The sequence below is a fragment of the Xenopus laevis genome, chromosome 3L (assembly GCF_017654675.1).
Source record: "Xenopus laevis strain J_2021 chromosome 3L, Xenopus_laevis_v10.1, whole genome shotgun sequence".
Lineage (NCBI taxonomy): Eukaryota > Metazoa > Chordata > Amphibia > Anura > Pipidae > Xenopus > Xenopus laevis.
Genome location: NC_054375.1, coordinates 110,821,289 through 110,837,350, shown reverse-complemented (window position 1 = coordinate 110,837,350; position 16,062 = coordinate 110,821,289). Strand labels below are relative to the sequence as shown.

General features: G+C 37.7%; 1 protein-coding gene across 2 annotated transcripts in view; it reads right to left on the bottom strand.

The window, feature by feature from the left end:
- LOC108711415 (high affinity cAMP-specific and IBMX-insensitive 3',5'-cyclic phosphodiesterase 8A) overlaps positions 1 to 16,062 on the bottom strand; it is a 115,243-nt gene that overhangs the window by 21,359 nt on the left and 77,822 nt on the right. For both annotated transcript variants that reach the window (XM_018253129.2, XM_018253130.2), the window contains exons 6-12: positions 13,693 to 13,781; positions 10,361 to 10,439; positions 10,027 to 10,164; positions 8,356 to 8,444; positions 6,674 to 6,725; positions 6,552 to 6,594; positions 1,550 to 1,627 (exon numbers count right to left, since the gene is read on the bottom strand). In XM_018253129.2, the coding sequence (XP_018108618.1) occupies positions 1,550 to 1,627; positions 6,552 to 6,594; positions 6,674 to 6,725; positions 8,356 to 8,444; positions 10,027 to 10,164; positions 10,361 to 10,439; positions 13,693 to 13,781 (568 nt within the window). The remainder of the gene's footprint in view (positions 1 to 1,549; positions 1,628 to 6,551; positions 6,595 to 6,673; positions 6,726 to 8,355; positions 8,445 to 10,026; positions 10,165 to 10,360; positions 10,440 to 13,692; positions 13,782 to 16,062) is intronic.

Here is a 16,062-nt window from a genome sequence, read left to right as displayed (position 1 = left end):
GATATTACAGAGTGGTGGGGTGAAAGTGGCTGGGAGGTAAATTAGATGGTTACACCCTTTAAAGAAGGGCAGAGGGATAAAAAAGGCAGATTATTTGTCTTTATGAAAGGGGATCATACTGCAGGGGTGTGGAAGTCCAGGTAGGTAATAGATAGGCTGTGTATGTAAAACTGTTTCTAATATAGTTAGTTAGCCAAAAATGTAATGTATAAAGGCTGGAGTGGGTGAATGTGTAACATAATAGCCAGTACACTACTTCCTGCCTAGGCAGTAACCAATCAGTGACAAGAGGGGGGCCACATGGGTCATAACTGTTGCTTTTGAATCAGAGCTGAATGCTGAGGATCAATTACAAACTCACTGAACAGATATGTCCCATGTGGGCCCCCTTTTAGTCACTGACTAACTCAGAGTTAGAGAACTGAAAAGCAGGAAGTAGTGTTCTGGCTATTATGTTACATATCCAGTCACTCCAGCCTTTATACATTACATTTTTGGCCAACTAACTATATTAGAAACAATTTTTATTTTGCACAGCCTATCTATTTACCCAGTTTTTATTTTAACACTGAACTGTTCCTTTAAGGTTACCAAGACATTTATCATTGGTGTATGTTACAAACCTCCCAGTACAAGTAAGGAGAATAAAGCCTGTATGAATATATGAATTGGGGTTTGTTTGGAGGGATTGAACTAAATGGACTTTGGTCAATTATGTAACTATGTAAACTCCTGCCACCTTATCCAAATCATAGCATGGCACATTCCTAACAGACTGGGAGGATGTAGCTCTGCAGGAATGTATAATGTCAGAATGGAAAATAAAAGAGGGCTAAGGGCAATCCAGGGAAAGAGAATAATTTAAGTCTAATGAAGTTTGTCTGAGAGAATGTGAAAGAAAGAAGGGAAGGCAAGTACCAGGCCAATAGCAGGTAGAGTTCCAGGGAAGAAGGAGATTATTGGTAGGGGAATAAAATCTAAAAGGTGAGAAAAGCTGATATGAAATACCAGCCACAAAGCAGAAATAAACCATAATGGAAGATTAAAAAAAAGGAAGGAAATTTATTTTTTAAAAAAGGAAAAGAAGCAAAGAGAACAAAAAAGATGGTTGGATAGCTGGAAGAACCTAAGAGCAAAGGTGAGGTGAGACAAAATAAGACTGACAGAAAGTGGACTGATGGAAAGGTTGGGAAAGAGGTTCTGAGAACATAATGAAGATAAGAGATAGTTAAACAATGAAGGGGTGATAGAAGTGGAAACAAGGGATATTGTTATATATTATTATATATACAGATATTGTCTAACAGCATTGTTAAAATATCCAAGTGACAACCTAATGGAGTACCTAGATTAACCTGCTGCTGAAAAGTTTGTTTTGAAATCTATTTTGATTTATACTTTTATGTTAATAATTTCTTTTCTTTTCTGGAAATGCAGTATACACGACAAATGATCAATACTAAATGTAAAAACTGCAATTGATAGTGTGAAAAAAATGGAAAATAAAAACAAAGTTAAACATTTTTGCACTGAATTATGACTCTCATACCATCACTTCCCCTGGATGTGGTTGATCTGACATCTAAGGAACCTTTCCGTCTGTCCTTGTGTCTACAGGTCTGGATATCTACAAGGAAATAATTATTTTTAATAATGGAAAACCAGCAAGAGAGTCACTACCCTTATTTGTGTGTACTATCTTTACATGATCCTATTCACAACACACACATTACACACAAGTTGCAAGTTACATGGCCAAGCATTCAGTTGTTTAACCTAGGGTTTCATACAGTTGGAAACATATTGGATTCATACACGTGTTTAAGGAGGGTGATGTGTTTAAGAAGGGTGATATACTGGAAGACTAGTTATACTTAAAGGAACAGTCCTGTGTAAAAATAAAAACTGGGTAAATAGATGGGCTGTGCAAAATGTTTCTAATATAGTTAGTTAGGAAAAAATGTAATGTATAAAAAGGCTGGACTCAGCAGGTGTGTTACAGAACAGAACAGAACCCAACTTCCTGCTTTTAAGCTCTCTAACTCTGAGTTAGTCAGTGACTTTAAGGGGGGCCACATGGGACATACAGTATCTGTTCAGTGAGTTTGCAATTTATCCTCAGCATTCAGCTCAGATTCCAAAGCAACAGATATGACCCATGTGACCACACTCAAGTCACTGATCGGTTACAGCCTGGTAACCAATCAGTGGAAACCAAGAGAGCTGCAAAGCAGGAGGTAGTGTTCTGGCTGTTATGTTAGACATCCAGTCACTCCAGCCTTTATACATTACATTTTGACTAACTATATTGAAAATGTTTTTATTTTGCACAGCCTATCTATTTACCCAGTTTTTATTTTATACTGAACTGTTACTTTAGTATCAGTTTGACTAAAAAAGTCAAATAGTGATGACCTAGACTAACTTGAAATAAAGGTGCCAATAATATATGCTGCAGACTTTGCACTGATAGAAGTTTGGATATTCATACCTTAAGTCTAAGAAAATCATTTAAACATTTAATAAACCCAATAAGACTGCTTTGGCTTCAATAAGGATTTTTTATAACATACAGTCATGTGAAAAAGTTTGGGAACCCCTCTTAATTCTTTGGAGTTTTGTTTATCATTGGCTGATCTTTCAAAGTGGCAACTTCCTTTTAATATATAACATGCCTTATTGAAACAGTGGTATTTTAGCAGTGACATAAAGTTTATTGGATTAACAGAAAATATGCAAAATGCATCATAACAAAATTAGACAGGTGCATAAATTTGGGCACCCAACAGAGATATTACATCAATACTTAAATCTATATACAACAAAATGGGACTTATCCCCCTGCCCATGTGGTTCCAATTAGCTCAATTAGGAGTGAATAACACCTACACATATGATGAAATAAAAGGCAATATTTATTCAACACTATGCCAATATCTACAATTAAAATTAAATTGAGCAGCGCTGCATGTGCAAAAGGGATCCCTTGATATAATATAGATGCATGCACTAGTACAAATAGCAATAATATGCTATTGTATGAGGTGACGTGTGTCCTTAAGGACTAGACCAAATGCTCCAATGGTGTAAGATAATTCCAATTGGTAAGTAAATGGGTGGTCTCAGGGTATCCAATAATGATATCCAAATTAGTTATAGCAAAGCGTAATGTGGGTACATCCCAGGGTCTGTAGAATACATAATTCACCAATTAAATAAGGTACCCCATATAGTCCAAGTATCCTTGAAATGTAAGTGTAATACACTATTGAGTGTTATGGGGATAAGCCTGCAGTGAAAACCAAGCATACACGGACAGTCCAATAATAAGTGGGTGGACAGGGTCGTCTAGATTTGCGGGAAAGGCAGACAAGCCATCGCCCTATATTGCATTTCAGTGGGATATTTGCGTCTCCCAAAGTAACCTGCCTTATTCAACTGTAAAATATTACAGACCAACAAACACCCATAAGTAACCCCACTGCGGCTCCGTGTAGTAGCGTATGGTAGTGTCTCCGCTGCGGTTCCGTATAGATACCACGTCAGATGACGGTCTTTGCACTACAGACCTCCAGGAAGGGATCCACACATTCACCGCAGCCGCTGCACCTCATACATCAATGCTTAGTTGAGCCTCCTTTTGCAAATGTAACAGCCTCTAGACACCTCCTATAGCCTTTGATGAGTGTCTGGATTCTGGATGGCGGTATTTTTGACCATTCGTCCATACAAAATCTCTCCAGTTCAGTTAAATTTGATGGCTGCCGAGCATGGACAGCCTGCTTCAAATTATCACATAGATTTTTTATGATATTCAAGTCGGGGGACTGTGACAGCCATTCCAGAATATTTTTCTGTGGTGTTCTTCTTCCGCCATGCAAATTGCTTTTAATTATGACCAAATAACTACATTTTTGACTCATCAGTTCAAAGCACTTTGTTCCAAAATGAATGTGTCTTGTCTAAATGAGCTTTTGCATACAACAAGTGACTCTGTTTGTGGCGTCAGTGCAGAAAAGACTTCTTTCTAATCAAATTAAGAAGTAAGTGCGGCTCACCAAGGTTTCTTTGTCGGTTAATTCCACAGGATATCCTGCGTTCGATATCCCAATTAGATAAATCAATAAATTTGTGTTGTGGAACAAATCTGAGGCAGCAAGCTTGACTGCAGTATTCTTTATTGGGGAATAGAGTTACACAACATGTTTTGGGCTATGCCCTTAAAGGGCATAGCACAAAACATGTTGTGTAACTCTATTCCCAACACAAATTTACTTCTTTCTCATCACTCTGCCATACAGATGTTCTTTGTGCAAATTGCGCTGAACTATATAATGATGTACAGATACACCATCTGCAGTAAGATGTTTTTGCAGGTCTTTGAAGGTGATCTTTGGGTTGTCTGTAACCATTCTCACAATCCTCCGCATATGCCGCTCCTGTATTTTTTTGGCCTTCCAGACTTGGGTTTTACAGCAACTGTGCCTGTGGCCTTCCATTTCCTGATTACATTCCTTACAGTTGAAACTGACAGTTTAAACCTCTGAGATAGCTGTTTGTAGCCTTCCCCTAAACCTTGATACTGAACAATCTTTGTTTTCAGATTTTTTGAGAGTCGCTTTGAGGATCCCATGCTGTCACTCTTCAGAGGAGAGTCAAACAGAAGCACAACTTGCAATTGGTCACCTTAAATACCTTTTCTCATGATTGGACACACCTGCCTATGAAGTTCAAGGCTTAATAAACTAATCCAACTAATTTGGTGTTGCCAGTAATCAGTACTGAGCAGTCACATGCATTCAAATTAGCACAATTACAAGGGTACCCACATTTTTGAGCTTTTAAATTAACAAAAAGTTTTTCGCATTTGATTAAATTTCATACAACTGAATGCTGCTTCACTAAAAATCTTTTTTCAGAAAATACCCCAGTACTCAGATGTTCCTGGGAAATGAAAGACATACCAATCACTATTGGAGTGAATTATTATGCAGGCTGAGAGGGGTTCCCAACATTTTTCATATGACTGTAGTTGGGATCAACTACAAACTTCTGTTTTATTACTACAGAGAAAAGGGAAATACAGGTACTTTTAAAACATTTTAATTATTTGATTTAAATTGAGTCTATAAGAAATAGCCTTCCCATAATTTGGAGCTTTCTAGATAATGGGTTTCCGGATAACGGATCCTATACTTGTACAGGTATAGGATCCTTTATCCGGAAACCCAATATCCAGAAAGCTCCGAATTACGGAATAGACTCCATTTTATCCAAATAATCCAAATTTTTAAAAATGATTTCCCTTTTCTCTGTTATAATAAAACAGTATCTTGTACTTGATCCCAACTAATATATAATTAATCCTTTTTGGAAGCAAAACCAGCCTATTGGGTTTATTTAATGTTTAAATGAATTTCTAGTAGACTTAAGGCATGAAGACCCAAATTACGGAAAGATCCATTATCCAGAAAACCCCAGGTCCCGAGCATTCTGGATAACACCAATAATTGGTTTACAGGCTGGGGAAAAAGGGGAATTCACAAACAGTGCTAATATAATGAATTTATAACTGGAGCGCCCCCTCTTTTCTGTCCAGACAGATGGCTAAATATAACATCAGAGGCTTCAGTTGCTGAGTTACAGATTTCAGAACTCCGCTGGACAGAATCTGCACGGAGGGGTATGGCTGGCCAACCAGACTGCAAAGGAGGCACTTATGTTACAAATTCATGATATTAGCAGTGTAAAACTGTAAATTTAAATTGCAATAGTGTTTAGCAGAGCATTCTAATCAGTTGTAGGATAGTTTGTCTGGGTGGATACAGTATATGTCCCCTTTACATAAAACTGCACTATAATCACAGAGGTAGAAAAAAAGCAAAAAGGGCCTTGTCTACCAGTTGCAAGCAGACATGTGGGATATAACGCTTTTGTAATTAAAGTAAACCAGGTTTTCCAACACTATTCTCATTTATGTAACAATATATGTTGTTTCCAAGTAAACATATATTATCTTTTTGATTATTGGGTTTGTTTAATACGTTTCTATTCTTAAAGTGAAAACCTGGAATTCTTGTAGTATAGACAAAGATACAGTAGGCACCTAGAAGAACCGTACAGTAAGGACCTTGTGGAACCATACAGATCCCTATGGCAGAATAATAAAATGGGAATCACCTTGAAACACTGGATACAAATTGTACTACAAATATGGGGATCCTGGGGTCTTTCAGCTGTGGAACTACAATTTACCTCCAGACATGATGGCCAAGGATGCTGGGTATTTGCTATCTAACATCTGCAAACCCAAATATAAGCTCTTATATATGAGCAGCTAAAGTGTATGTATACAAAATCTGTATCAGTGAGTAAATATAGCCTATAGTGCCAATGGATCATAGTTTAATCATCATTTTAAAACGCCACAGCGGCTGCATTTTTAAAACGTGAGACCAATTGTAACTAGCACGACTAGGCAAACAATAAATATCCAGTAATTATTAATAGTGCCCCATAATACATTCTGGTTGAATTCCACTTCAACAAACCTGTTTGAGATTCGGCCTGAACTCTCTCACATTGTTTTTCTGCCTGCAAACAAAAAGCAACAGTCAGTTTGAAGCGTTAAAACAAAAGCACAATCTCTTGTGTACAAAATCAATGTACATACCTTGTTGTTGTCACTGCATGGGTGGCTTATAGACACATAGTGTCTGATTTTACTGTAAAGAAAATAGGACACAGACCAATGAACCAATTTACGCTGCAATGCTTTCTCTGGCATGGGCTGACTGTTATGAGTAAACGTAGCATTTAATCGGAAATTATTAATCTATTATTCTAGTATCATACCTGCACTAGGTTGTTCATTTACTGAAATAAAATGATATAGGATCTCAGCTGCCAATGCAAACATCAGTATTTATACATGAAGAATAATATCCGTCAATAAAAGGGAAAAGGATGCCCATCTAGTTGGAGGAAGGCAATCTGTATCCCTAAGGGTTATATGTTTTTACATAAGGATTTGCATAACTGCACAAGGATCAGTACATTAGCCTTGAGCATTTGGCCTGAAAACCAATTACAGCAAGGAAATTCTGTTTGTTGTGAAAACTGTTGCTGTGGCACTCATTTAGGAATTACTAAGAAAAGTTGTGAAATATTTTTGGGTACAAATAGAACAACCAGACCTCAAGTAACAAGAGCCCATTTACCAAAGCAGCAACATTAGATGCTCTGACATACATTAATGTGATGAATAACTTACTCTGTTCATGTGTCAATATCAATTAAAGAAAATTAATATTTTCCTAGCCAATATTGAATGCCTTAGGAACCACAAGAGAAGCTCACATACATTGTGAGTCCGAGGCTGGGGATCTAAATGGCTTTGGCACAGCATTGGCAGCTCTAGCAGGTCAATCCAACCCTAAGCATGGTTATTCTCTCTTTATATGTCTGAATGAGATAGTCATATAATGCTGCCTCACCTACACCATAACATTTGCACTTCTGAAACACTGGCATTTATTATTGATAGATCCACTAAAGCTTAAACACAAGATGATCCAACATTAAAAATGTATTTGTACCATCCACAGAGGACTATTTATTAGTTACTAAATATAGACAGACATCAATACATCTTATAGTCATCAATCAGGATTTATGACATTCAATGTTTGGCAAGGCTTCTGCTGTTGAGTAAAACGGCCATTGCTTCCAAGTCTAAGACATGTATTTTAAAGTTATTGCTTAGATTAATTACGCTCTATACCAATAGCTTTGATTGATCTGTTACAGGATCTGTTAAAGTCTACTGTCTGAACAAAACCAGTAAAGGCATGAAACCTGTTATCCAGAATTCTCAGGACCTGGGGTTTTCCGTATAACGGATCTTTCCGTAATTTTGATAACCATCTACTAGTATACTAGAAGTATAAACCCAATAGGCTGGTTCTGCTTCCAATAAGGATTAACTATATCTTAGTTGGGATCAAGTACAAGGCAGTTTTACTATTACAGAGAAAGATTTACGTCATTTCTAAAGATTTGGATTATTTGGTTAAAATAGAAATCTATGGGAGACAGGCTTTCAGTAATTCTGAGCTTTCTGGATAACGAACCATATACCTGTTCCACTATTAGTGCCTGTCAACTTCCTACGTATGTGTACCTTTGTACTAGAATCATTCAGCATAGCAGCAACCAGGCATTTCTCAGACTATTACCTTTAAAGATATGTAATTTGACTAGGAAAATAGCCATATAAACAACCAAAGTCTTATATATTTGCTTTTCAGATCTTAATAAAAACCTAATACATATTAATGCGCTGCTTTTACATACCCCCGATGACCAAAAACAGGAACTATCTTCACATTTTGCTGGATATTGTCACCATTTTTATTTTTGGCATAGTAAATACCTTCCCATTCCTGTGAAAGTGAGCAGAGTATTAGGATCAGTCATGCTACTGCTCTCTCCATGCAATTACAGCTTTCATCAATGTTTCCGGAGATTTGGGACACGGGCCGTGCCAATCACTCTTTCAAATATTTCAAATTAAATATTTTATCATGTTATGTAATAAAATTACTATTTTTGAGTGGAAAAGCTTAGAACTAGGGATAAACACAATGGGAATGGAATTTTGATAGCAAAACAATCAAATATTGCTGGTCTATAGCAACAGACAAAAGCTCAACCTTTTTTAAGACAATTAGGTTTGATGGATCATAATGTTAATGATAATAATAATGGACCTGTGTCTTTAGTGAGTTTATAAGGGTATCTAATCACGTGCGGAGGTTTTATTTGTTGTATGAATGTCTATAACACATGGATAACTCCATGACACCTGAATCTGAAAAGTTCTAAAGCTAGGCACGCTATAAAAGCTCCCTTCAGCAGAATAACTGATGTAATACGAGGAAATGTTGAATACCCTCATCTATCTCCCCTGCAGGCTTATTGGCACATTCAGGGATAAAGCTGGCCGTTATACATGGCAAGATCCATGCTTTACACAGCTGCATCTGGAGACTAGTACAGGTATGGGACCTGTTATCCAGGATGCTCAGGACCTGGGGTTTTCCAGATAAGGGGCCTTTCCGTAATTTGGATCTCCATACTTTAAGTCTACTAAAAAAAACATTTAAATATTAAATAAACCCAATACGGTTGCTTTGTCTCCAATAAGGATTCATTATATCTAAGGATCAAATAAAAGGTACGGTTTTATTATTACCGAAAAAAACTGAAATATTTTTTATTTGGTTAAAATGGAGTCTATGGGAGGTGGTCATCCTGTACTTCAGAGCTTTCTGGATAATGGGTTTCTGGATAAAGGATCCCATAACTGTAAATCCTCGAAAGCCATTGGCAGCAATATCTTACCTTTAAGGCTATATAAACGTCTGCATTCCATTCCATCAATACCGGCTTCCAGACTGACTTAAAGATATACTTTCTATAGTGGCCTGAACTAGTGGTGAAGCCCCATAGGCTTTCTAACAATTTTTTGGTCGAAGGAAAATCTTTCGATCGATGGATTAAAATCCTTCGAAAACTATTTGCGGTAAGATATTCGAAGTCGAAGGATTTACATTTGGCAGTCGAATATCGAGGGTTAATTAACCCTCGATATTCGACCATATGTAAATCTGCCCCTAACAATAAAACCATCAATTCTTAATAAAAAACAGTATGTATTTTAGGCACCCACAATTATCATTTGTTTTATTGAGCTCTATGGCTTTGTATTACAGTGGAGCAGAATGCAGATTTTTTAAGAGTAGCAATAAAAAGGAGGGTGGTTTAAAGATGGAACTTTGTGTATATCTATTTCCCATATAAAAAATGAGAGTAACTAGATCAGGGGTAGCTGGGCCAGCTTATCATACACTGAACCACTGCATTTGGTTCACCTTAAAATGTATAAGGGTCTTCTACACATGAACAAACACCTCATGTATTCATTTAATTTTTTCACTATAAAGAAATAAGAGGTTTTTTTACCTTTCCCGTTTTGATGCAACAATTAATGGTATCTAAGAAATCAGATTTTTTTTCATTAATAGGCACTTCAGTTAATTCCTTCCCAATTAATTCGTCCTTCTGATAACCCATCGTGCTTTCAAAAGCAGGATTCACATACTGAAAGAAAGACCAATTGAGTGGTAAGTACAGCATGAATATATATAAATATACTGTATCATTCACTGGTGCAAATTTAAAAATCGTGTTTGATACAGTTTGTGCTTATTTCTGTTCTGTTTTAACTAAACAATCTAGTGTTGGCATTACACATATACAGATTAAGCAATGCAATCTGAATTTTATTGGGACATACCTGTATTATATGATCCTCACTTGTAATTTCAATGGCTTCTTGACTTTTTTCTAATGTAGTAAATAGCGAATTACAAGCCCTTAAGAGAGAAACCAGATGCATTAATAATGCACTTTTTTATTTAAAGGAAAAACCACCACCAAAAAGCTTTTTTTTTTTCACATTTAAATGAATGAAGGTGAGTACATGATAGATTGTGTGCAATGTTGTACCTATCTCCTAGTTCACCCTTGCCCACACAAGATATTACTTAATGCAGCAAAGTCGTATAGCAAAGCTAATATGATACAGCCCAATGGCATAATTTTCCAGTGAGGTTCATCCAATCAGAATTCCAATCAGATTATACAGGAACCTGGAAGGTTGAGATCATTTTAGATAATTGCAGACCTGTTCCAATATGCTCTACTTTTGGTGTGGCCAATGAACACTAGCTTTGGGTCAAATTCAATTGATAAGTTAAAACTTGCTACAAATGTATTATTGCACTTTGTATTACTCATCTTTCTATTTAGGCTCTCTCCTGTTACTATTCCAGTCTTTTATTCTAATCAGTATATGGTTGCTAGCTTCATTTTAGACTCTAGCAACCAGATTGCGGTTATTGCAAACTGGAGAGCTGCTGAATAAAAAGCCACAAAAATCAAAAACCACAAATAATAAAAAACGAAAACCAATTGCAAATTGTCTCAGAATATCACTCTCTATACCAGTGATCCCCAACCAGTATCTCGTGAGCAACACGTTACTCACCAACCACTTGGCTGTTGCTCCCAGTGGCCTCAAAGCAGGAGCTTATTTTTGAATTCCAGGCTTGGAAGTTTTGGTTGTATAAAAAACAGGTGTACTGCCAAACAGAGCCTCAATGTAGGTTGACAATCCACATAGGGGCTAAAATGGCCAATCACAGCACTTATTTGGCACCCCAAGAACATTTATCAAACTAGTGTTGCTCCCCAACTACTTTTTCTTCTGAATGTAGCTCATGGGTTCAAAAGGTTGGGGATCCCTGCTCTATACCATACTACAAGTTAATTTCAAGGTGAACAACCCATTTAATGTTTTCTACACAAACCTGAAAGGCATCCAGTGACGCCATACTCATTTTTTTATTCCTTTAAGATGATCATCAAAATGTTTATACTGTATAAGACTATATTATTATATTATAAGAATCCTAAAATATATTCATTATGAAATTAAAAGATACGTTATGTTTCCATGGTCACGGCTGCAAGCATTTCGCCATTTATGTGGCTTAACAGCTTCCCAGAATCCTGTGGTCATATATCTTTCCATGCAGCTGTGCTGATGTAAGGGCACACAACAGATGGGAAGCAAGAGTTTGTGAGTCATCATTCTTAAAGGGGAAGTTAATTTACATCCTGTATAATCTTCCTAATCCACAGTTAAATGAAAATTACTTGTAATTGTGTCTCTGACTTTAAATCTTTTAATATATATATATATATATATATATATATATATATATATATATATATATATATATATATATATATATATATATTATATGCACTCCTGGTAGTTACGCCACTGTCCAAGATGCTATCTATCTACAAGGGAGTGATAAGGATGCTGTGAGGCTGATTTTATTGCATTGGGCAAATACTTTATGGCAAAATTATAAGAAGCATGCAAAGTCAATTATATGGCAGATGTAAAAAAAGGTTCAATTTCCGGTTTCAGTAACTCTTTGAGAAAATAGGAGTCTTGGCTGGAGAGAGCTGAATCCTGCAACAGTGCTTCATGTCCTGTACATGTAGTCAGAACCAGCAGGCCGGGATATTGCAAGAGAACTACCAATTTTGCTTCCAAAACAAATATGTCTGCAAATAACTTCAAACTCACAGACATTTGTAATTCATTATGAATGAAAATGGAAAAGATGCTTAGAATTAAATTTGCTTTCATTATACAAATGTTAACAACCTCTTTAAAGGGGCTGTTTACATACATATATGTGAAGGATACTATAATTGTGTGTGGTACTCAGAGAGTTAATGGTGTCAGGCTCCATGGATTGTGATGCTAGAGAGGCGGTCACGTGTGAGTTTTAGGAAGGATTTCCTGTATGGATTTCCAGTAGCTTGGAGTCAGGGAGATTATAGGGTTGTGCTACGTCAGTCTATACCATTAAATAATCATGTGCCATGAGCTTTATAAACTATATTGGCTTTTCACACGTTCAGCACAAAAGGCACATTCCAGGCCTAATTGTGTGGTTTTGCAACAAACACAAGCACTAGAGAATCATATAATGCAGACTTGGAACCTGTTATTTTTTAGGGACAGTGGTGCCTGGTTTTTCTCTGCCCCTAAAAAAGTCCCTGGTTTGAAAAATGACAAATTGCTTGATTAGAAATAAGTCGTAGTGTCTGGTCTTACTCAAATACCAGTGAATACCTGGGATGTTAAATAAATATACACATACTTAGACATATGTAAAGCAGGTTGGAGTGTGCGTGAGGATCACTAGCTTGCTATTCCCTTATACTGAACAATTTATTTTCCTTAGTGTCAGCACTGCAGCCAGAATGAGGTGCACTAAGCAGCAAGGTACATACAGGTATAAATACGTCAGTCTTGAACAAATACAAATGAAGCATGATAAAGAATAAAGTTTGAGCTCTGTGCCTTACTGTGTGCTTCTGCATACCTCCCAACATTAGGGAAATAAAAAGAGGGACAAAAAAATTAGCCTTGCGTAGTGCGGCAACATTTTTGACCACGCCCATTTTATGACCACACCCCCTAATTACCATGCTCATAATTACAAAATTTGGAAGGTTATGAAAGTTTGAACATATTTCTGTGTTTTTTTAAAGTTATTACTTATTTGCTTATCTCAAAATTGTTACAAAGCATCTTGCACCTTGGAGGCTGTTCTGGGCTCTCTGCCAAAAGCCAATTAAGTTAGAAACTTTGTTTCTTTTTCTGGCTGTTCAGTGCAGAGAAAGTCGGGGTTTTCCAGTACAAACACGGGACTACTGGTTGAGCTGTCAAAAGCTGTACAGTTGTGAGGTATGGCTTCTGTCCCTTGTATCTCTAAAGCCTGGCAGACTGCATGCACAGGGATATACTTTCTATTGCAGGGACAAGGTCACCAAACCCAAGTGCCATGATGTTGGACGGACAATATATGATCCATTGTGTTAACTCTGTACCCACTGTCTGCCACCAATAGAACACATACCCTATGCTATGCAATACAGTGCAACATGAATAAAGTAGGGTCAATGTGCTGGTGTTTTTGCAGCCACATTTGTACACACACACATTGGGGTACATACAGTTATTTACAGATCTCTCACCTTAGTTTAAATTGTGCAAGTACTTCTCCAAATTCGAACTGGATCAGCTCATTGTAACAGGCCATAATATTGGCGTTTTCTACATATCTCTAAAATTTAAATAAAAAACACAATTTTACAACATGAACACAAAGAATTTAGCAGATGTTGCACTTGTTTTTTTTCACAGCTAAAAAAGTGCAAGAAAAAAAAAAGCACCACTTTAAAAGCCTTTGATATTTGTCAGTCTGAAAGTCCATTATAAGGAAAATAAATGTATTTATATAATAACATAAAAGGCTGACAAAATTAGGTCATTTTATTGACTCCCAGGCAGGTCTCGAACTATGGGTAGGTAGAAGAGGCAGCTGCCTAGGGAGCAATAGGGAGGAGCTGGTCAGCTACCTCTAAAATTGTCTTCTGCCTTCTCCTTACTCTCCTTCCTTCCCTCTGTCACCCTCCCCTCCGTCATTCTCCCCTCCCTTCTGTCACCCTCCTCTCCGTCGCTCTCACCTCCCTCCTGTCACCCTACCCTTCTTAGCTCTCCCCTCACTCCTGTCACCCTACCCTTCGTCGCACTCCCCTCCCTCCTGTCACCCGCCCACCCCTCCCTCACTCTTCCCTCCCTCCTGTTACCCTCCCCTCTGTCCCACCCTTCCTCTTGTCACCCCCCCCCCGTATCTCCCCTCCGTTGCGTTCTCCTCCGTCAGGTTCGCCTCTCTCCCCTTTGGTGGGGTTGGTGGCCTGGCCCTGTGATGACTGCTTGTAAGTTTTTTATACACACACATGGGCTCATTTATAAAGACTGGGCAAATTTGCACTTGGGCAGTAACCGAGAGAAACCAATCAGGGATTAGCTGTTCAGCTGCAAGAAGAGCAATCAAAGCTAATATCTGATTGCCATTGGTTACTGCCCAGGAGCAAACTTGCCCAGTGTTTTTATATGAGCCCCACATTTAAAAACTGAGCACACCCATGTAACCATGTATATTCCAATATCCTATGCCTAAAAGCACCAGATAAGAAAATTGGTGGTAACTGACAGATAAACTGGTGTGAAAGGCATGATTCCTGAATTAAAACTTTTATTTACAATAGGCTTGTTTCTTAAACATTTTATGCCAATGCATACTGTATGTGCTGCAAGAAGATACAGATACAGATTTAGGATGCCTCAGCCAGTGGACCCACAACTGACATGCATCAGCATCCTATATTTCTACTCACTCACCTCCCACATCTCAAACCAACTCCCGGACTTATTATCCACCACAGCCCAGACAAACCCATTTTCTTAATACCAAATAATAAACAACAATTAGAGGAGTCTGTGGTCTGTGCAAATACAGGGAGAGGGACAAAAAGAAAACAGCAGCCAAACAAAGCAATAAATAAATAAATAGCAGTGGAAAAATGCCTAAGATTTCACTGAGAAACACATCTGAGAATGCAATATAAAGCTTTAAGCAAATTCACATGCCTGTATGTATATCTTTATTTATATAGAGCTACTGTGTATGCAGTATTATATATTTTGCAATACAGTTATAATGCAAACACAGGATAATGCAAAGTGCAGTAGATAAAAATAAATATGCACAGTCACAAAAATATACACAGTGACAAAGATAAAGTGGCACATGTTATGAGATACAGGAGGTACTTGCCCTTACTTGCTTAGGCTACAGACAGACATAGCAAATCTTGGCCTGCACAGAAAGCAAGGTGAGCTGTTGTGTTTCTCCACCGGCCGAGAATCCACTCCTCTGCTGCTCCTCCACTGTTCCATTGCCACCACTTGGTTGCAGGTAGACTCAATAGATTTTGGCACTGAAACACTCCAAAATCCACCTCGTCTGCCTGAACCCGAGCAGAGGCAATGTATCCGGAACAGTGAAGAAGCAGCTGAGGAGCAGATTCTTGGCCTGTGTAGAAACACAACATTTGTCCTAGCCTTAGAAGAAAGTGGGTTACTTCTAGGCACAAATGGGCAACAGTATAGGATACTTATTGCATCTTGTAAAATTGGAGTGCATAAGGAAAGTACAATGTGCCTGTAGGATCATAAGTAAAAGCCATAAAAAAAATTAGTATGTTGGTGCCTTGGTCCATCATTGTCACCACCACCCGCATCACTGCAACAGAAGTCTGTATTTTATGCCTCTTTTCACTTGTGTTTCTCTACAAGGCTGTTCCATATTTGCATAAGCTGTGTTATGTTTTATGTCAGAATGTTGCTGCCTTGGGAAATAGGAGGAGACTGGAAAACCTGTCTACATTTCTGAGATATAACAAAGGCCACTCTCTTTTTCTGTGCACCTCGTTCTCTGTGCACCTCTCAGCGTTATTCTGAATTTGTAATGCTCCACTATAAGGTGACAGTGTGCAGAG